Source organism: Myripristis murdjan, chromosome 18 (genome assembly GCF_902150065.1).
Source record: "Myripristis murdjan chromosome 18, fMyrMur1.1, whole genome shotgun sequence".
Taxonomy (NCBI): Eukaryota; Metazoa; Chordata; class Actinopteri; order Holocentriformes; family Holocentridae; genus Myripristis; species Myripristis murdjan.
Window position 1 is genome coordinate 15,906,760 of NC_043997.1, and position 22,873 is coordinate 15,929,632.

At 42.8% G+C, this 22,873-nt stretch overlaps 1 protein-coding gene across 4 annotated transcripts in view; it reads left to right on the plus strand.

The window, feature by feature from the left end:
* Positions 1–22,873, plus strand: part of LOC115376914 (RNA-binding protein with multiple splicing-like) — a 37,124-nt gene that overhangs the window by 8,251 nt on the left and 6,000 nt on the right. Inside the window, exons 2-7 of one of the 4 annotated variants that reach the window (XM_030076748.1) lie at positions 6,206–6,283; positions 7,063–7,101; positions 9,893–9,955; positions 13,398–13,548; positions 16,344–16,471; positions 18,539–18,608. In XM_030076748.1, coding sequence (XP_029932608.1) covers positions 6,206–6,283; positions 7,063–7,101; positions 9,893–9,955; positions 13,398–13,548; positions 16,344–16,471; positions 18,539–18,601 — 522 coding nt within the window. In that variant the 3' untranslated portion in view covers positions 18,602–18,608. The remainder of the gene's footprint in view (positions 1–6,205; positions 6,284–7,062; positions 7,102–9,892; positions 9,956–13,397; positions 13,549–16,343; positions 16,472–18,538; positions 18,609–22,873) is intronic. The other 3 variants (XM_030076749.1, XR_003929869.1, XR_003929870.1) reach the window with 3 other exon arrangements.

A 22,873-nucleotide genomic window follows, 5' to 3' on the forward strand; every position in this document is an offset into this window, starting at 1 on the left:
TGGGGTTGACTGATAGGAAAAGAAGACCACATATGTGTGTCATGAAGGGAACAGAGGCATGGCCAGGGGAATTTTGCCTTTTTTTTTTTTTTCTTTCCCAGGTTCCGTTTTAAAAGTAAGAGAGGAGAGGAACAAAAGAGTCTAGGAGCGAGAGCAGGAAAAACATGTTGAAGTGGGCACTTGCTTGCCTTTCATAGGTCATTTGTTTTAAAAGCCTTTAAAGGTTAACCCGCTGGAACATTTACAGACTCTTACTGAGCAGTAATTGTTGGGTGAAGCAACAAAAAAAATCCAACCCTCTCTTCCCTCGGTCTTTTGTTGTGACGATGGGGGTGTGTTTAGCCTCACAGTTGACCCATGACCTGCACAATAACCTGGGTCTAAGCCCTGACCTATGATCCTGAATGTGAAACTTGACCCGTTGAACCCCGGCGATTAACAGACACTTGAAATGGAGCCATCCATTTATGGTCGTTTGACACCTAGCAGGCCTGCAGTCTCTCCCTCTTCACATTCTCCAGCGTGGAGGATGAAAAAAAAAAAACTTGTGAGGATGATGGAGAGTGACGCCAACACAGTGCAGTGACAACTCAGATAGCAAAGGAGTGGGGAGTCTGTCAGTTAGCTTGTGTCTGTATATATATAAATATATACACACTGATGCAAGAAAACTTGCCCTGAGCTCACTCGCGCACACCGCTTTGATTTTTAACTCGGTCATAGTGAGGGTTTGTGTGGATTTGAAAGCAACTGGGGTGGGTGTGCATTGAAGTGTTTCTGCTCTGCTTTTTAGCACATTTTGAGAGCCACACGCAGCCGCGACAGTGCTGTTGCATGCATGTTCTGTAAGAGCGAGCGAACCTGCTACAAAAGGCTACTGTAGCCTCTCTGTCGAGGCTTCAAGGTCAGGCCTGCGTCCCAGCACATCTGGCTCGAAGGACCCCCTATCTGTTTTCTTGGCTGGAGAACACACGCATACGTGCACGCGCACACACACACACTCACAGGGCAACAGAGAGGGAGAAACACGCCGTAATCATCTCATATCGCAGCAAGGTCGCGTCCCTCATCTCAGCCAAAATGAACGGTCAAAAAAGCGTTCAATTAAAGTCAGAGCAAATGTGCGGGACGGCAGAAAGTCACAGCGTGTGTGTGTGTGTGAGATTATGATGAGGCGTTTCCAGCGAGAGGGGTGACAAATTTTATGAGTGGGGTCAAGTGCAACCTGAAGAGAAATGACACGTGAATTGGTTGCTACAACAGGTCATGTAATCTGAAAAAAACACACTTCTTTTTCATTATGGCCGACACATTGTGTTTTTTCACAGAGGCAAACGTGTTAAAGAAACTTCAATCTTAATGTCTGATGAACTCAGACAGGTGAGATGCTTTTGTCGTCAGGACCTGGAACGGCCTGAATGACTCACTAGCATTTTCTCAAATATCTTTTTAAAACTTTTTTCTTACCATAACCTCACACTTATATTCATTTTATAGCCATCGGCAAGTGTGTTATTTATTTATTCCTCTTGTTATTATGGCTGGATCTATTTCTTCTGCCTTTTGTTTATTGTTATCTTTATTACTTCTGCTTTATTACAGTTTTACTTCAGTTATAGTGATATTTATTGATTTGTCCTTTTTGTTTTATCCCTATCGATTGTGAAGCTCTTTGTAGCTTTGTTTTAAAATGTGCTATATAAATAAAGAAAAGGTTTTATGACATTTGCAAGTCGGGAGGCTGTTTTGGAGAAGGTTGGCCTTTTGGTTGAAGATGACGTGAGGTTTTTTTTTTTCACGAGGAAAAGCATAACACTAAACTGACTAGGCTTAAATAGGAAGGATATCACACCTGGCTGCTCCTCTGTCTGTCTCATTTAAGCTCGCACCTCCATTCCTGTTGTTTGAAGACACACACACACACACACACACCCTTCCCCCCTCCCTAGACAAGCTTAGGGTGGCACCAGGAGGCTTGCAGGGTGCTGTGATGGGGTATCAATAAAGTGGCGACCTCATCCGGGGCCTGTGGAATCAAGGATCTCTGATTAGAGGTGCATTGTTCCCCTGGGACACGCTGCAGAAGTGGCCTTAATAGGATCTGATGTTTTTGGCCTGGGGCACCGCTCTCTGCCGTGCTCTGCTAAAGCGTTGCCAGGGAACTGCGCCGGTACGCCGGTTGTGAAGTTCTCAGCTGGCTTGTGGTAGGTAGGGACTGCTGTTTTTGATCGGAGCTCGCCTGCATGTTTGTGTGTGTGAACACACCATAAATGGTCAATGATTCAAGGGCCCACACCAGACTCAGTCAGCACTATGGAAATGCAGGTATGTGGAAAGCTCAAAGTGACTCACAAAGAACCAATAAAGCGATGGCACTAAAATCCAATAAACTATGGCAGAGGGTTTATCCTTGTTATGAAACTGCAGATTCTGCCCATTGCCTGACTTGACCTTCAATTTAGTTTACTGCTTCATGAAGGCTTGATGTCTCACTCGGAATTGTTCCTTTTCCTTGTCTGAGAGCAACATAAAGAGAGCGCGATAGTGTAATCAACAGCAGATGTCTGCGGAGAGACGTGTCGACACATTTGCCTGTGAATCATGCAGTATCTACTGTGCAGTCAGCCCAGCACCGGACACACTCCAGCTGATCATATATCACAACAGCTGACGTCAGGAAGGCTCAGGAATGAGAGAGCGCCGTCCAACACAGCCAGGATTGTCCTGTTGTTCTGTGCGCATAGAGAAGTCATTGTTGTGCGGGTTTGTCTTAACTTGTGTCGTCCGTCCGGCTCTCGAGGCGGTTAGCTTCATGACTTGAGATAGTAGCTAAACCGAAAGTCTTAACTTGGCAGGGGAGAAAGGGATGACTAAAATTTTCTCAGCATGTGTGCCAGAGCCCTTGTTTAAGGTACAATACCATTGGAAAAAATTTGGTGAAGGATTACAGCTGCACTTGGCGAGGTTTTCAAATGAACCCGTCTTATCAGCTTAAATCACAACAGAGGGCTGAAATAGAGAAGAGCGTCCCATCCCCAGTAATTGAGTTCCCGTAGATTCACCCTGTTTGCCCAAATTAAATTTTGGTATGGTCCCACCTCCGCCCACAGGAAGAGGCGAATTGAAACTAAAGAGTGAAATCCAAACTGTCTTATAAACAGTAGAGACAAAACAACAGTGCACCGTTGAGGGAAAGCTGGACTTGCCAGTTGATGGAAATTTTATATGTCTCGTCCCTTTCATATCACTAAGGCAGTGCCCATTCAAGCGTTTAAGTTTTTCAAACACCTTTTTCTCAACGTGGAACTCGTAACGTGCAAATTTGCCTGGTGTAGCCTTAGGTAAAGTTACTTGCATATACTCTAATCTAGTGATGAAACGGAGCAGGGTTAAAGTGCAACTCAACACTAAATCACATAGGGCAGAAAACGTCTGCTACACCGCCCTCTAGGGGTTGAAACTTTGAGTCATGGTGCACTTCTGGCCACCCAATCAGCGATGTGGCCGCTGGTACTTTTAGCAGCTTTCAGTGGCAAAGTATGTGCAACAACATCACCGAGTGCTTGTGGCCAGAGGTGCAGCATGGCTGAGAGTTTCAACCCCTAGAGGGCAGCAGCAGAAATTTAATGCTGGTGTGGAGTTGCTCTTTAAGTTTCCCTTGAGCCCTGTTCACAGATCAGTTTTTAACTCGCTCTCTTTTCAAATGAAGTTATGTTTAGTGTTACGGTTTGTGTCAGTTGAGGCAAGCAAGACCGTTTGTTTAGGGGTAGGCAACCATGTGCTATGGAGAGCTGAGAGGCTGCAGGTTTTTATTCCAACCAAAAAGCTGCATCAGGTGATTTCGCTGATGGGTTCCTCCTCTCTGCTTTAAGGTGAGGTGATCAGTGAACGGCACATGGCTGCCTACCCCTTTGTTAGCCTCACATCGAAATCTGATTTGGGTTCAGGGCTGACGTGCAGCCTCACGATGGAAAGTCACTCTACACTGATGAAAACAAAACTATGGCAAGAGAGTGCGAGATGTTTTCATTAAGCCGGGGGCTCATCATCGATTTTAAGCTGTCAACTTTGGTGCCAGGCCTTGTGACACAGTGCAGTTTTAGTTTTATCAGCCTCAATGGCTGTCAATGATTACTCATGTCACTGTCTGATAGCACCCTTCGGAGTCTTTGTTCCTGTTTGGGCCATATAAGGAACCCTGCCGAGATTTTTTTTTTTTTTTTTTTAAAGACTGACCTGCCAGTGACAGAACGCAGGGACGACTCTCCAGGGCTCATCTTGGCTCAAACAAGATAAGATAAGAGCTAAGGTGAGAAAGTCACCCAGGTGATTTTTGGCTGGATGGCTGGTTCGGCGCTTGCCAGCTCCTGCTCCCCAGTTGCTAAGCTTCTTTGTTTGTGTGTTGGTCTCCCTTTGGCACCAGTGGTGTGTATCAGGTTACTTTGTGGGAATGAGGCGTAGTGTTAGTTCAGCAGTTCCTTTGTGTCTTGAGCTGTGGATCCACTATCAGAGTCAATCTGATGAATCTGGGCGCTTCAAATCTCCTGTGTGTAGCTGCATGCTTAAATCTATATTCTGTATTGAGCTTTGAATAGAATCAAATTGTGAAGTAAATAATTCAATAATCCCAAATGTGCTTATCATAGTATTGGTGTGTGGATGTGAGGCAGTGTTTTTAGGAATTTGGTTACTTTATCATATAATACACTGACAAGGTTTTGGCAAATCTGTAACAGTCATGTTGTAATGTCTCTGGTAGGTCAAAGAAATCATTTTCATGGCCGAGCATTCTTGAGTAGGTGATGATTCAAAGTTGGAAGCTTGATTTGATCCTCCTTGGACAATACAGCTATCAAAGACAGCTATGTTGTGTGAAAAGGTCACGTTGCTTTGATTTCATCATGTCCATTTGATCCGCAGGCTGACACGTGCAACTTTTCCAAGCACAATTTTTAACCGAGAAAATATGAGATTCCAGGCATTTGTCAGCCTTTTCAATGTTTCATGAAGCACGAGAGATGTTAATAACGTGCAAATTAGAAATCAGAAGGAGTTGTAATCAATGCCGTAGTTTTGGGTAGTTCTGGCAGTGTCTGTATTGATGACCTTAAGCTGAATCTGATCCCAAATGTAACACAGTGAATTATCTTGTCCCATTGCACTCAAACATTCAAAGTGTAACCAGATCTGCATTCATCAGACATGGCAGGACTTCTCAGCTTGTTTATGTCCTGTAGCGCTGCTAAGCCTTGCATACTTGTTAGAGCAGTATTTCATGTTGGTGGTTGAACATTCACCCACATTAATCAGCTGCCCTGAGTGTCTGACTGTTACCCGGGCTTTCTCTCCATCCCCCAGTGTCTCCAACTTCTGTGTTGGAAAGATGACTTTTAGACCAGGGTTTTGAAATACAAGCGAAATGAGAGACAGGGAAAAAAAAAAAAACAACTTGAACATGATGTGCTCATGAACTCATGGAAATTTGCATAGCGGAAAGTGAAAATATTCTGCCAAGAGGAGATGTTGCTTAAAATTTCCACTTGAGCAAACCGAAGCTTTACCTGCAATTCACCTGGGACAACACATGCATATTACACTCAGATTCCTTTTCTTCTTTATCAGCACAGATAATAATAACAACTCCAACAGCTTCCTCGCCGGAACACACTTTTGGAGTCATTTCTCCTGTTATCCGTCCAGTGGTTTTCCACATACCCAGACTCAAAAGGGACCACAACAATTAAATTCCTTCGCTCTGTTTCAGGCGAACATATAAATTGTAATTCCTCTCCGATGCAAGCTCACTTAAGTCCTGCCAAGTTGAAAAGTTCAAATGTAAAACAGAGGGTAGAGCTGTGGGGGAGGCTCGCCATAAACCTCAGTAGGTTGTAGATTACACCGAAGAACACAATACGCTCACTGTAAAAAGCTTTATGCACTGTATGATAGGGTGTGTGTGTGTTTGCGGAGCTAAAAGACGTCCCTATCAGTGCACCACATTTCAAAATCCTACCTTTTGGCCTAAACCTTGCACCCACACATCTATTTAACTCGATCAGGTCATGCTCAGTGTCCCTTTTTTTTTTTTTCTTTATTGCGTCCTCCTTCACAACCTCATCTGTTACTGTCAGGTATGCAAGGTAGCTATTTATAACTAGTAGAGGTTAATGAAAAATACATGATCTCTTTCTTGTCTTCTCCCCAGGTCCGAACACTATTCGTCAGTGGGCTACCATTGGATATTAAGCCGCGGGAGCTGTATCTCCTGTTCAGACCATTTAAGGTATGTTTGTATGTATTAAATGGATGGTGTGCAGCTATTCTTAGAGGCTTTCTTTCCAGCAGTCAATGGGACCTCCATTAATGGTGATGAAATAAACGGCAATGGAAAATCTCCCGAGGTTCAAGTGTCTGTGTTCCTAAAGCTGAAGTTCAATCAAATCTTGATCCACAGGAAGCTTACAGGAGTCTAATGGAAAGTGGCTGGGTGCCTACGATACAAAAACAGAGCTATCTGCTTCACCTTAGAAACACGGACAGGACATGAGGGCAAGATTCAGCTTTTTTTTTTTTTTTTTTCTCTTTTTTTTTTTTCTTTTTCCAAACTGCAGCATGAAAAGGTGATACCGAGTGGAGTTTAGCTCAGGAGAGTGCATGTAGATTTTCCAAGCTTTTTGGACCCTCGCCCTAGAATAATGTACCTTAATGGCACAGTCAAATTGAATAATGGGACAATTGCTATGCATCTAATCCCTCACTTAGATAATGCCCATGGTATGTACTTGGAGTAAATGGTTTATATCATGAGTGTTGAAAGCAGTAAATCTCAACTAATCATGCAGGACACCATGGCGTCCTCCATATGGTTTTTATAAGAGCCCCATTGCCCATGACACAGCCTTAGCCTTTTATTTTTAAATGCAGTATTTTGACCCACCAAACATTACTCTGCAATGTTTGGCACGACCTACTTTGACATCAACGTGTTTACAATCTCCCTGCCTATAAATTGAACTTCTGTTTTCATTGCTCTGACAGTTGTTGTTGTGGTTTTTGTTTCAGGGCTATGAAGGCTCCTTGATAAAACTCACTTCCAAACAGGTATGCAAAAAAAAAAAAATGGATGAAGCCATCACTCAGTCCCTGTGCTCACGCTCTTACTGTTTGTGTTACGCAATTGCCTTCTCGTCAACACCTTTAATTTTTTTTCCTCCTCCCTTTTCCTCCTTTTTCCCTTTTGGCGTATCGGCTTGTAGAGTTTGAAGGATGACAGTCTCCTCCTTGTGCACTTAAGCTTCAGAATTAGTACCCTTTGTCAGAAAAATAACTGGAGTAGAAAAAAAGTTTTTGGGAAGAGGAAGGGAAAAAGTGTTGCACCAACTTGCCTTTGGCGTTTGGAACGTCGACAGTCAAGTCAAGTGGGATGAGCGGGGATGGGAAGGGAAGGGATACGGCAAAGAATTTTGAGGTGTCAAAGTGAACGTTTTGACAAGAGCAGCACTGACGGCTGAGTTTTGCCTCCAGGGGCGCAGGACTGAAAATGAGCTCAGCTGGCAGGTGTCCACATCCACAGTTAAGCTATTTAGCTTCGTGTCAGTGTACTTATTACCACATTACAATGTCTCCCATGAAGACATGACATGCTCATTAAAAGGGTTATGGTGGTGTAGATATCATGTGCAAAGTGTAAAACCTTTGAAAGCAGGAATGCAGAAATGCATTTTTTCTCTTACTCTTACTAATATGTCTCAAATTCACACCTGTGCCCATTTTGTGATATTTTTTTGCGGTTACTTGTAATTTAACACATTAAAATGTATGCTGAATCAAACATGTCAGTAGATGTATGCAGTAGTTTCTCAGATTTGTATTATTCTGAAGCCCAGATTGCTATTCTTATCAGCAGTGGGTGTAGGGATGCCAATGTATGTATTTGTTTATTGGTTTGTTTTATATCCAAACACGTTGTCTCATGAAGAATACAGCTATATTTGTCAGGTTTTTAAAAATATTCTCGTCAGGCAGCCATATGTTTTATGAGCTATAACAGGATGGACCTCATTGCCTAATTATATAAAGAATACTAGTACAAAATTTAATTTCAAGAAAAAGTTAAAACAACACTTAATGCAAATAAGCCTGTGCTAATCCCCAGAGGCACAAAAAGTTCATGTATTGTACATGATTTTGGTTTATTTCAAATTTTCTTTATTTACTTGTAGTGTCTTTTTCCCTATTTTTATTTAATTATTTAGAAGACTGGTGATTGCATAATCGTTAAAAGAATGTGTATGTAATGTTTTTATTTTTTGTGTCAGACCCCAGGAAGACTAGCTTTTGTCTTGACAAAAGCTAATGGGGATCCTAATAAACAATAAACAATAAACAATATGTTTTATACCGGGTTTAGTTTTGCATGTTCACATATTCATGAGCAAGTAAGCCAGTTTCTGTGCACTCTGGTCTCTGTTTGCACCCCTTCCCACCCTCACAGTATTATTACTGTCCTCCACATGCCTGATACCATCTGATGCTTATGTACAGTTCTCACCATGTACTGTACAGCATTCCTCGGTGTGTTTGTTTTGAGTGGCTCTCCCATGCCCCCCCCCCCCCTCCTCGCCGCCCCCTTGTGAACCCCTTTCCTGACTAATGGCAGTGACAATGCTAACGTAAATCAATCGATCTCTGTCTTCATTCCAGCCGGAGAACACGCAGCCATCTCCATATATAGCAAGAGCCAGATCTTGAGCCCTTTCTATAAATATTCCCTGCTACGCTTCTTCCTTCTGACGTATTCACCCAGTCCCTTCTTTTTTTTTTCTTCTTCTTCTTCTTCTTCTTCTTCTTCTTCTCCTTTTTCTCTCTCTCACTCTTCTCCTTCTCCTCTTAGCCTTGTTCAAAATTCCCATAACCCTAGAAAGCTTTCTGGATCTCACACTGCAGCGCAACCCCATGAGAGCAACATGTTTAGAGAACTCGCCCCCCCCCCCCCCCCCCCCCCTCCTCTTCCTTTCTTCCCTCTCTACCCCCCACACCTCCTCCCCCCACTCCCCTCTCTGTGTTTTTCAGTTCAGGGGAAATTTTGCAAAAATTGTATCCTTTGTTCCCAGCTGCAGAGACAGTTAAAGAACTGCCGATTCGAGATCTACCTACCTATCTTTTGTGTTTTTGTATGTTTTTTTTTTTTTAAATCCCAGTCTTGCTCATTCGCCTTTGCTATTGCAAGCGTGGGGCTGGAGTGATGTCACCAGAATGTAAAACGAGTATTGGTGAGAGAGATGTAGAGCAAGTGTGCACGCTCTGCCCGCTGACAGGCCTGGGCGGAGAGGTCTCGAAAACTCCCTCTCTCTCTCCCCGCCTCGCTTCGTTCCCCCGTCTCATATTCTCCCATCTTCATTCTCACCTTCAACCTTGCAACTCTTGTTTTTTTTCTTTCCTGCCTTTCACCATCTCACTCTCTCGCCTCTCTTTCTCAACCAGCACCAGCACCCCCCTCCCTCCTTATTTGTCTTCTTTCCCTCTTTGTCTCCTCTTCTGTTTTCCTCTCTCGCTCTTGCATGCATTTCTCTTGCTCTTGCTGCCCCGTTGCCCGTATTTGGGCATAGGGGAGCTGTGCACAATCCCCCGAATGATGAACTCTCCCTGGACTTTACAGTGTAAGCTTCCAGCCTCCCCTTCTCCATCTCCCTCCCTCCATCTCTCTCTCTCTCTCTCCCCCCTCTCACTTCTCTTTCTCTGTCACTGCGGTTTTATAAACAGGGAGAGGGAGTGGAGGGGGGGGGTGTAATAAAAAAAACAACATGTCTATGTCACTCAGACAGAAGTGCCGACTCAGATTTCTGCCTTAAACCATGTTTCTTCCTTTTGTTCTGTCTTCTTGTCTCCCCAGCCAGTGGGGTTTGTCAGCTTTGACAGTCGATCAGAGGCGGAGGCTGCTAAGAATGCCTTGAACGTAAGTGTCATGCCCTCCTCACGCTGCTCTCAACAACTAGCTATGCGCCAGTATTTCTGGTGATGACTCGCAATTGCACCTTCCTGTCTAGTGTGGAAACGTATTTGATGGCAGGAATCAATGTCAAAAAAAAATTCCTAAATGTTTTTTTTTTTTTTATCATACGCAAAAGGTTGAATAATCAGTGATCACTGGTTTCCTTACCTCCGAAAGCTTCAGCAAGCATTTGAAGTAAATAAATCCTCTTCTTTAAGCTTGAGCTTTTGCCATGGCTCTCACAAGGTCAATCGCAGGAAAATTAGCACTTCTTCCACACATAAATAGAAGACTGAGTGATTGATCTAGGGTTTAATTTTAATCTCACTTATTTCAGAATGTGGCTTCTGAGCTGCTCGGTGGAAAGCCTTGAGGAGCCAGAAGGAGCTACAAAACAGAGCACGAGCTTGCAGGGTTTTAGTCTGGAAACAAAAGCATACATATTAGAGAGTAATGAACATTAGCTCTCAATCGGCTTTATTTTTCCAAGAGTTTTAATGTTTGTTTGATGTGTGCGGATGTGTTCTGCCCTTTTATTGGATCCTGAATTTTTTTTTTTGTTGATCTCTTCACCACAGAAATAGATCAGTTTTATCATCCTCCTAAGTGGGACCGTGACAACTCGAGCAGAATCTGTCAACTTTCAGATGTCGAGACATTGGTGTGCATCAAAGGCAGCGGAGAGAGTTGAAGAGGGGATAAAAATTATCATCTTATTATGAGCGAACAATAGTCAGAGTGTTTCTGTAGAATCGCTCAGTGGGGCTGAGAATTGAACAGTGCTCTTGTTTTTGGGGAAGGCTATGTCCCTGGGGTCATATGGAGATAAGCCAGATTTTGCAAACATATCTGCATATTGAAATAAGGAAGACACGAACAGGGGATTTTTTTTTCCCCCTTCACAGCATATCACTTATATTTCCTCTAAACTATGACCAGGCTTATAGGCTCCAAAAACGACACTGAAAGCCTGATTCACACAGCACAGTTGCAGAACAACCCCATTACAGCAATTACAATCATCATCGTAACCATACAGGCGCTGAATTGCTCAGAAGTCGAACGAATAAACATTTCAAGGTAGAGATTCAATTCGTCTGAAAAGCTCTCGTCCACAGTTCAAACCGAGGAGTGCTCAGGCCTCATTATATCCATGTACCTTATTATACCTCTGCAGCTTCAACTGGCAGAGGCTGGCGAGTGCACTGAGCCAAGGCAATCCTAGTTAATTCCCTCCCCTTCATGAGAAGAGTCATCCCTCGCTTGTTTCGGCTCAGCTTTCCTCGAGCCTGCAGGGACAAGCCGATCCTCGCGGCTTCTCGCACACTTGCTGCAGAAAAGTTTCACTCCGGGCCGCCTTCTCCTCCGCTGACGTGACCTGCACGGGTTCTGCGTGTGTTTTTTTTTTTTTTTACAGACAAGAAAGTCTCTAAAATAGGGGCTAAAGACCAAAATAAAGTTGATGAGAGGGAGGGATTATAGTCGCAGGCAAAATTGTGCTCGGCCCTGCTGGTTCCCAGCCAGGCAAACAAATGGCGGCTTTGTTTTTAGATGAAGAAGACCTTTGTTTATGTCACATTCCATATTATTAGACTTTGTCCTGGGGCGAAAGTAGTCAAGAAGAAAAATATTTTGGTCCAGTGCATATGCAGAGGTTTTGCATGGAGTGAAAAGCAACCGTTCTTTTAGTTTTGACTGAGCGCCGGTATATCACGACGCTCTTAGTGGTGGTATCCCAAGAATTTGTAAGGACTTTTGGCTGACTCTAAGTGGTGCTGCTCACTGTATGTCATGGCGATTGGAGGGATTTCATGTCACAATATTAAATTACCGCTACAGCCATGGCCTTGTGGCTTCTCTGCCACTGGTGTGGGTGACACTGTGCATTAGCCAGGTTTGTGTCACCACGTTCTGTTTCTCAATTGCGAGTGTCAGCCGTCATCACCTGCGCCCGGCCAGAATGACACCCTAATCCACACTGAGCCATTTAGAATGGGCTTTAAAGTGGAAACAAATGGAAAATGCCCCCACAGCTCAAAGAATTCTGCAATGAATTCTCTTATAACACTGCTGGTCAAATGCAGTGACAAATATGCAGAATAACTTGCGCCGGATGTGACCCGGGTCACGGCAGAAATTTAGACAATAAACATAACGAAAGCACAAGTTATGTGATGGAGGAGGAGCATAATGACTACTCCAGAGTGGAATCTGCTCTCTGCTGACATCTCAAGTCACAAGATAGCATGCATGAGTTCTTGTCTACGGTTTTGCACGTCATGGCTAACACTCCAGAGGGGAAGACATTCATTTTGTACAGTACAGCTAATACAAAGCATTACCAATGTAATTTGTGTCCTTTGAGTCAGCAAAAAGATGCCCTTTTTTTTTTCTTCTTTTTTTTTTTTACGTTTTCCAAGCTGTTAGGAGGAAATAGAGCACAATATTGGAAAAAAGACTCAAGAAATCCATCCACATATATGGGCTGGGACAAGCATAAACAAATACTGCACAGTGGGACAGTAATTTGAGAACACTTTACCTAATGGTGTGCCAACAATATATTCCAGCATGGGCTATGCATGCAAGCATTTCTCAGAGATCTACAAACCTGGATTTTTATCAGCTCTTAATAATGTATGCTTGAATTAGAAGTTTAAAAAAAGATTATGTTTTACTAAATGATGAAAACAAACAGTTCTTGGTTCTGGACTGTGATTTCTGAACCCTACTACTGTGATTTGCAAAATTTGATGTAATACTTTGGGGTAGCATAAAAAAAAAGAAAAACATTTGGAAGATGCTAAAATATTAAACTACATGAACTGTAATTGATAAGGTCTATTAAATAATGTCTGCAAGGCATATGCAGCACCTGCTACATAAAATCCTCCTCATGCCAAACTGATTTCTTGCAGCCAAAATTTATCTACTATAGACATTACACTGATGATAAAACTGCATATTCAGTAAAGATAGGAAGAAGCTGACGTGGAGCTGCACAGTGTTTCAGAACTGATTGCATGACCTAATTTTTGTTTATGATGATGCGGTATAAAGCAGAGGCAGCTTTCTGTCACCATATTTGTATTTTTGCCATCTAAAAAGATCTGAAGCTTACTTTTATTCTGTATTTCTGCATGTGCTCTCACCACTCTTCACCCAAGACAAAATTATCCGACAGGCATCGGGTGATAAGTTCCACGCCATTTTAGAACCAAAATACCAGATGTTGTCCTATTTAAATCTTTTCAAAATAATACACCCTGATATGCCAAGGGAGTTAGGATAATGTCTGACCTCTCTGATAAGATAATCCAACTTTTTTTTTGAAGACCACAGAGAACTCGTGACATGAAAGCGTTTTTTTTGCTGACCCATCCCACGTCTTCTCATTTGATCTCAGGGGGTCCGGTTTGATCCAGAGATCCCCCAGACCCTGCGGCTGGAGTTCGCCAAGGCCAACACCAAGATGGCCAAGAACAAGCTGGTTGGCACTCCCAACCCCCCTCCCTCGCAGCAGAGCCCTGGGCCACAGTTCATTAGCAGAGATCCATGTGAGTGCTGCTTCCATCCGTCTCTCTGTCAGCCCGTCTGACTTTGTCTGTGCTGCTGCTTCAGAGTCTTTTCACCAAGAGTCGCCCTTGTTTTGAGGTGATGGGACGTTTGCCCTCTGTTAACTGTAGTTTCAGGGTAGAGGAGTGTTTGTGTTTCAGCACAAGTAATTTAAACAGGTATTGCCATCTGCTAATCCCTGAAAAATACATGTGGCATTGCATTTTGTTTTAACTGAATGACATAATATAGTTTTGTGGAATATTATTAAAGGAGTACTCCCATGTTTTGGGCAAAATACCCTTTTTCCGACTTACCCAGCCTGAGACAAGCTGTTCAATAACATTTTCACCTCTGTACGTCCAGTGGTTTGGTTCCTATAAATAGCATTTTGTGTTAGCTTAGCATAAAGACTTGAAGTCTATGGGAGTCATTAGCCTAGCTCCATCAAAGTAAAAAAACAAAACTTACAGCAGCTGTCTTATTTACACAGTGTATCATATCTATTTGAAATACACGTTTTTTAAATGAGAGTCATTTTAGATGGTGAAGTTAGATGATGAAGTTAGATGGTGGGACTACAACCCCTGAACACATGTATCCTTCCATCTATCGCAGTGATCCACGCACCGCTGAATATACAGTTAGAGCCGGCACAAATTAACTTCTAATACGACTCTCATTTGTTTTTGTTTTTTTAAATTCCAACGTGTGTATTTCAAATAAACATGACTCTGTGTAACTAAGACAGCTTCAGAGTTGTTGTAAGGTTTATTTTTTCACTTTGAACCAGGCTAACGACTCCCATAGACTTCCAGTCTTTATGCTAAGCTAACATTAAATGCTACCCACAGGAACTGAACCACAGGATGTACAGAGGTAAAAATAAATTCGAGCATCTTGTCTCTTGTCTCAGAAAAAAGGGTATTTTGCCCAAGAGGAATATTCTTTTAATGCTGCTCCTCTGCCATGTGAAATGAATCTTGCTCATGCTATAATATTCCCTTGAAATGAAATACTGTTGCATCTGAAACTTTTGCCACCATAGGTTAATTTGATTTCTCGAGCTTTCTCGCTAAGTGACACGTTCCCCTTGTTAGATTAATGTTTCATAAACAGTGCATGCTCGCTCACTATTAGCTGCGGCTGTAATTATTTGGAGCCAAACCTTTGAGTGCTAAGCGTGTGTGGAATTTGCCGGTGCAGCTCTGTGCTTTCTCTTCCATTTAGTTAAATATTTTGCCAAGGGGTTAAGTATTCTGCAACAAGCAGGCACTGATAGTTTAACATGGGCCAGCTGTGGTTGTACATTCTTCCTGAATGACCAAGCCGCTCTTATCTCGGATCTTTTTTTGCCAGAGAAGGGGTGTGCAGTTGTTGGGTCCCAGTAGAAAATGGAAGGAAACGATTAATGAAACCATGACGTAATAACCAGGAGAGAAATTGCTGTCATTTTCTGATAAGACTTGTTTAAATCAACCATTTTTCTGATTGTGCTTTGATAAACAGTTACCAGGAGACATGGAGAGTGCAGGGAAAATGCCCTTTAAAATCTGTGCAGCTATCAGATGGTTCTCCAATGGGCTGCCCGTAGCCGTTTTCTGAATTTAAACTTTTAAGCTTCCTTTTGAGCCCAAACTCATTGCAATTGCCGTGTATCAGTGTTCACTCACTCTGTACCACTCTGCACCTCACTATTACCACCTCTGTCTTTTCACTCATGCACTTTGCTGCAGGTCTTTTTTTTTTTTTTTTTTTTTTTTGATATTCACTCTACACCTGCCTGGATGGGTACATCACTATATCTGACATGGCTTCCTCTCATTTCCCCCTGAACTAAGAAAGAAAAAAAACCTGTATAGAGTAGGAAAGTGGGTACGTCTTTGCTGGTTAGCCGGCGGTGCCCCAAATAAGAGTCCAATGAGAAAAAATACAGGGCTTCAGACACAATTTACCATAATTGGAGACTGGTTATATTTCAAGAGCAGAATTGGTCTTGGACGAGCCCGTGTGATGCAAGAATAAATCTGATCTTGGGCTGTTTCAGTGGCTTCTACATTTTAATGATCTGTAGCCCTGTTTGTACTCCATTTTGGTGAAATACTATATCCTATACAATAATAAATACATATCCCTCAGATAGCATGTAGCTGCTTGCCATGTGACTGAATTGGTAATCTGACCCTTAGAAAAACTGAAACTACTAACTACTAATGATTTTTTTGCAATGATATGTAATGATATCCCTAAAATCAGAGGATATTGCTAAGGAATGCCATAGCTACAATATGAATTAGCTAACAGTTCAGTTTTGGTAGAGAGGGAATCTGGAACACCAAGGGTTGTGGAGGGATTTGACGTCTTTAGATTATGATTGTGCTCGTGCAGAAATGAAAAAAAAAAAAAATGGTTAAAGGTTGGTCAAAGTTAAAATAATATTTTGAGACAGATCAGAAGAGGGATATTTGCATCAAAATTCATAATCCAGGAGAGAAACCATGAAATGGGTTAAAAGTGAGTTTCAAAACTTGTAAATGGTGATATGACTATGGACTTGAGTCTTCCAAAATCAGTGCGATATACACTCTTTCCTACTCCGTTTTTAGTCAGATGTATGGATTGTGGAATTGCCTTGGTTTAAAAAAACAAAAAAAAGAACAAGAGGAAGCTACTTCAGATAACTGCCCGCAGTGCACCTTCACCTCCACCGCCACCTTCACCCTGTCTCTGTAGCCACCCACCCACCCATCCACTGGCCACTCTCCTCACCCCACTCCTCCTCTTCTTCTTTCCACAGATGAGCTCACAGTGCCCGCTCTATATCCCAGCAGCCCAGACGTGTGGGCGTCATACCCGCTGTACCCGGCGGAGCTGTCGCCAGCCCTCCCACCCGCTTTCACCTACCCCTCCTCGCTCCACGCTCAGGTAACCTGCAACCCCCCTTCCACTCCCCACCACCACCACCACCACCACCACCAACCAGCCAACCAACCACTCCCCCTCACCTCCTCCTGAGCCCGCCGCTGTCAGCCCCCGAAATCACTTTCCACTCCATCCCAGTGATGCACCTCACAGCGCAGACCGCCCCGGCCTCCTCCATTTGCAGTTTTCCACGGCTGGTGATCGGCTGCGGTCGTAGCCAGGCGCCGTTAAGAGGCGATGCGCCCTTAGCCATGCCCTGCCGGGGATCTGGAGTGCCGTAAACGAACGTCAGTTAAAATCTCACTCCTTGTCCTGTCCTGTAACATGCGTCGCTTTGAGTTGAAGAGCCCAGGGTTCCTGCGTCGGTCTGGAGAGAGAGTGTGAAAAAGAAACACCACAGGCCACTGAGTGCAGTTTGAAGCATTAAAAACAACTCGTGTCTAGTTGATGAACTGTGAATTTGTTTCATACGTCCCAATTAGGGGAATTATCCAGACTTTCTGATGCCTGATTGAAACCTTCAACTGTTTGAAAGGTTTACATCATTCATCTGATCACCACCTATTTCATTAATTAAGTCTGTTTTTTTTTTTGTTTTTTTTCCAACCATGACCCAATTATCTAGGTCTTCTAATCTGCGCGGCTCTAATGCGAGTTCACATAGGAGTTCATTATTGATCTCTTGAAATTCTTCTCATGAAGCCTGTTTGGTGCTGCCTCGCCCCAATGAAATCTCAATATTAGCTGTCCTATCTTTGGATTTTTGTTTGTTGATGGTTTTCATTTTTTTTTTCTAAACTCGCATTGATCATCAGTCACAGCCACTCAGTACTTTGCTGTATTTTAAGCTCAAAGCATTGCAGCATCTAGCTCCGCTGCATTGGACTATACATAGAGTTGTCTCCTGACTTTTAGCTTTGATATAAGAGAGAGCTTTCAGGAGCTGCTATACATATTTCCATAGATATTGCAGATGCTCAGAAAGGTTATTTAAGTGTAAGGGCCCCTAGCAAAGACTCTAAAGCTGAAACTCTGATGTCAGAATTTGAAATAAGCTCTCGGTGAATCTGCCTAGCTGGCATTTTCCCATGGTTGCGTATGCGAACACACACACACAAGCAAGCGCACACACACACACACACACACACACAAGCAAGCGCACACACACACACACACACACACACGCACACACTGGCATAGACAAAGCGATTTCAGTAGAGGGCTGAGGGTAATGTTAGCATCCCACAGTCTCTTTTAAGCGGCAGCTCACTGACTGGAGCAGATGCTGATGCGAGATATAAAAATGTTTAAAAAGTACAGATTCCACTGATATTTAAGTTTTATGCTAAACTTAAATATCAGTGGATTTGAATGAGATCAGCTCTCTGGCTCCGAGTATACATTCATGTTATCGGCTGGTTCAAGGTAGCAGCTGAACCATTAACAGCAGTTCAGAGAATATCACACAATGCACATATATATAACAGTACTGCTTATACAACAAGTGTGATTGATTTAAAACTATATATATGATTTCAAAGGCGTGTGTGCGTTGTTAAAACATCCAAAAATGTATTTACCACTATAAATCACCATACACCGCTCCATACAAACTAATGGGAAACACCAACCTTTGACGTCATGTGAAGTGTCTTGAATATGACAAGAGGTTTATAGCAATGAGGCTTTGTGAAAATGAGCATTTTAGGTGTTTCTTTTGTTAAGTACATGCATAAAAATATTTTAAAGTATTTGATGAAGTTTCCCAGCAGGTTGTGCAGGACTAAAGAGTCTCACTATGACCGACTGAGTTGGAGTTAAATGGAGCAGCTGATTGAAATGATCAGCTAAAAATATAATAAATTTTATTCAACTTTGAGCAGCCTGACTGTAAACTGACACCCACGAGTAGGGAAATATAACTGGGTCAAACTGAGTCAGTAAAGTAAGAATCACACTGGACAAAGAAGATCTGATGAACTTCAAGAGTACGCTGGATGTATTCATGCAATTTGTGTGTGTGTGTGTATGTGTGTGTGTGTGTGTGTGTGTGTGTGTGTGTGTGTTTAGATTCGCTGGCTCCCACCTGCAGATGGAACTCCTCAGGGATGGAAGTCCAGGCAGTTCTGCTGAAGTACGTGTGAGTAACCACACACACACACACACACACACACACACATGCACGGTCCTTTGCCCTGCTATGACAAAGCGGTATACATTGCACCATGCCGTGAAAATACTTAAGTAAATGTTATGACACTTGGCATAAACAGGCCAAGAGATGTTCCCTAAACATTTGTGAGGAACAACACACAGTTTTCTAACATAATGCAGCTCTCACGTGTGCATTAACCGAGCGCAGCCATCGCCCGACGTCACTCCCCTGTGGCCGAGCTTTTTTTTTTTTTTTTTTTTTTTGCCCCGAAAGCTCACAAAAAAAATCTCCACACAGCCGCCAAACCGACTAATTAGTCACATTTGAGTTCGCCGACTTCAAACACGTACAACTCAGTAACATGAAACAGACAAATTAGCCTGTTAGAGCCAATAGGCGAGCGTGATTAACCCAGCACCGCCGCCGTGACTCCTCCCACATCGCCATAAGAGATAAACCGTGAGGATTAAAGGGGAACTCCATTAATTTCCCCGCTCAGGTCACAGGGTACGAGCTGGTCGACTTTCCCCCTATTGACGTCGTACTTGATCTCGGGCATCAAAGGCAGTAAGTCAAACAGAATGTGTAACGAGCAATGATGTCCAAATGTTTTAATAAATTAGGCCTGATAGAATGAATATGGCTAAAATGCTAATATCTCTTACTTTTCTAGATATTATGATCACAATTATTAGTCCATTTGAGCGCTAAAATGACTGTATTGCAGACTGTTTTCAGCTAAAGTGGTCTGTGTACATCAATTTAAAGCATTCAGTCGTGCCAATATGTTAGTATTGTATCATTATAGCCTTAGTGCTGCTGTGATTAGTTGCACAGGTCTGCCTATGGGATGGATGCTTGGTATTTATTGTGCTTATATGTGACGGGGAAGTTTGTATTACTCTGCACAGGTCTAACATTTGCCATAATAAAGATTTAGTATTACCCTTACACCGTGGACCAGATATTATGGGATATTTGTCATTGTGTCATAACCTGGCAGGATGAAATACTCTTTTTAATTTGAAAACCTTTTTGGCATTTCTGCATCACGACAAAGTATACAGTGGAGAGTAACAGCGAGGAGGGGACATAAATAAATAAGAAGATGTGATGAAGGGCTGGGCAATATATTGATACTATATCAATATTGGGATTTTAGATATTGTAATATCGTGATATGGCATGAGAGTTGTCTCTCGCTGGTTTTAAAAGCTGCATTACAGTGAAGAGATGCAGTTTTCAGAGCTGATTAGACTGATATACCCACATCAGCAATGACTGTTAAAAATCTCCTCTGTGTAAAGGTCTTAACCCTTTGATGTATGAATTATGAAAGCCTGAGTCAAGATTTTTTTCTCATGTGTTTTTACTCTTCTTAGGGCATGAACACTTTTGTGAGTCTCCATACTTCTTTAAGGATGCAGGAGTGGTATTATCATGTCATGATACTAGTATTAATATGTTTTCAGCAACAAGAATTGACAGTCTCTGCAAAAACCTCGATGGGGGGAGCAGCAGAGAGCATTCTAACAGCTGATGTGCAATTCCACCATAGAAACCATTGCATTTAGGAGAAAATGTCTTTTAAACAGCTGTCCACTGTAGTCTTGTCTTCCCTACAATATCACAATATCAGCCAAACATATTGTGATATTTGATTTTAATGTGATGTGCCACAAGGTCATAAATGGACAACATGCACCATGGCCTGGTGAGCCACTTGGATGCTGCCGGAAGGGATATTTTTATGAAGCCCCCTCGAAAACAGCTTGGCATGGGGTTTCATTTAAAACAAATTACAGTTGAATTACTATCAGGCTAGCTCTTCTGTCTAAAAAAGCACTTTTAACTGTTGTTGTAGGGAGTACACAAACAGAACCACGCAAGAGCCATGCAGCACATGTGCTTCGCTCCCTGCTTCAGACAAGCTGAACACTGTTGTGCGAGCAGAAAAACAAAACCACAAAGCATGGCAAATCCCCTTCTAGGCTGTGTATGTGTGTTTGCTTAATGTGTGTGTGTGTGTGTGTGTGCTTGTGCGCATCTGTGTTTACTAGGCGCCAGTCACACAGTCACCAATCCCCTCCCTCCTACGTCTCGGGACAGGAAGCAACATGTTCCCCCAGCCCCTTAGGGAGTCAGTGGGGAGCGGGTGGGAGGTGCAGGGGTTACATGGAGGCTAACGTACACAGAGCTGTTGATTGGTGCTAGTCCTGCAGCACCGGCCCCTCTAACCCGGTTGCAGAATATCATGTGAGAAAGAGCAAAGTCCCCTGTATGAGAAATTGTATTTTCTTTTCCTGTTTTGGGGATTTCTCTCTATCGGGGGGGGTATAAAGGAGGAAGGGAGTGGAGGAGGGAGGGGCTAAGAGGAAATAATTACTCCTCTATCAAACCAAGAGGAAGTCATTGGGCTGGTCAGGCTGCCCCAGTGGATATTAGCCCCTCGATGAAACAACAACATCCTCACATCCGGCTTGCAGCGGAGGGTGAAGTGGTGGAACAGGCGAGGTGAGGCTCAGATTCAGGCAGCAGTGATAATTATAGGCGACTGTGACTGGCACATACGCACACACACACACACACACACACACACACAATCACAAATTATGCAGTATGCAGCATGCATGCCCCAACATAAGGACTCATGCCCTGTAAACACAAAGACAGATGCACACACAGACAGACAGACACACAGACAGACAGACAGAGAATGGTATTTATCCAAAGCACTATGTCTGGCATTTCAAGCAAAATGTAACATGATTCATGCTCCACTGTACCTGGCTGTCTTTACTTTGCACCACAGCATAATAAATTTCCTACAGAATATTGCCAGAAAACTTCAAAATCATGATCAGAGCCAAAACGATCAAGTATTATTTTTGATACTTGAAAATGTTAAATAATTAATAATAGTAAACATTAAAATCATTTCACAATGTTCCGTATTGAAAATCACAACTTAAATTATTATCACTATGAACTAATGCCGTATGATAGCATATGCAATGCATAACACAAATGTACAAGTAGTATTAGTATTAGTAGTGTTTGTCCAACCAAGAACATGTTAACAGCCAATTTGATGATGATTTGCTGGATTTAAATGAAGGAAATATATTTGGCAGGTGATTAAAAATGCAGTTAACATTGCACACAAGCTAAAGTATCTTTAAATGTGATGGGCAAGTGAAGCCTGAAGAGACACACTGCATAGGAACACATGGGAAGTGTGTGTTTACAAGAGTAGGCTGTATAACTGAAAACTGCTAGTTGCGAGTAAAACAGGGGAAAGAATAAGAGGAACGGATTGGTGCAAGCTGATTTAGTCGACTCCACACAGTATTGCGACTTTTAAAAAAACACACTAAGCAAAAACAGTCATTGTGATAGTTAAAATTTTAAGTACTGTAACTTAGCACTGGGTATTTGATGCAGTCACGATTGCCATTTTGTTTGTCCATGACATGCAACAGCTTTGTCAGCATTCAGTCCACTTCTGTTAAATGAATACAGTCTCATCTGAAATGCAGGTATTTGATGTTTTGCTTGTGCAATGCAAGCTGGCAACAAGCTACTTGCGAAACTGCCAATATGTTAACACAACAAGAATAAACTTGAGTTGAGGTTATTGAGAAAAGGCTGTCCACGCTGCGCCAGCATTGTCCAATCTGTCTGCTATCGATTGGTCAAGTACATTGACAAAAGGCAACATTTGTTATTCGCATCCAAGGAGTCGGGCCATGCCAAAGCAATGCTCCGTCAACCGCCGGAGTTTCTTCACAAAGAGTATTTAAACTAAACTCACAACTCGGCGGTCCCAAGAGGCTTGTGGTCGCACAGCGGTTGTCTAGGCATTTGACAGGCAGACTCACTCATGATCAGAGTATGCAGCTCGCCTTGCAAAGTGTCACTGTCGGAAAGAGAATGCATGTGGGTGTGTGAACAGCTGCGGCAGTGTAGCTCAGATCGTCTCCTCCGCTGATGATGAGCTTTGTTAATCAGCTGGCATCGGCCTGCCAATGGGAGCGCCGTTTTTTAAAAAAAGACCCAAACCCCGACTGCGGTGCATGGAAGTCCAAACAGATTGCAAGTTGTTGCCCAGGGTTCTTTCTTTTTTTTCACATTTTGTATTCATAAGACCCCCTGGAGGTTTTCTTGGGATATTCAGTCATCTGGATATCTCTGAAGTCGAATTCTACTTGACATTCATGCTCCAGCATAGACTTAGATACAAAGACAGC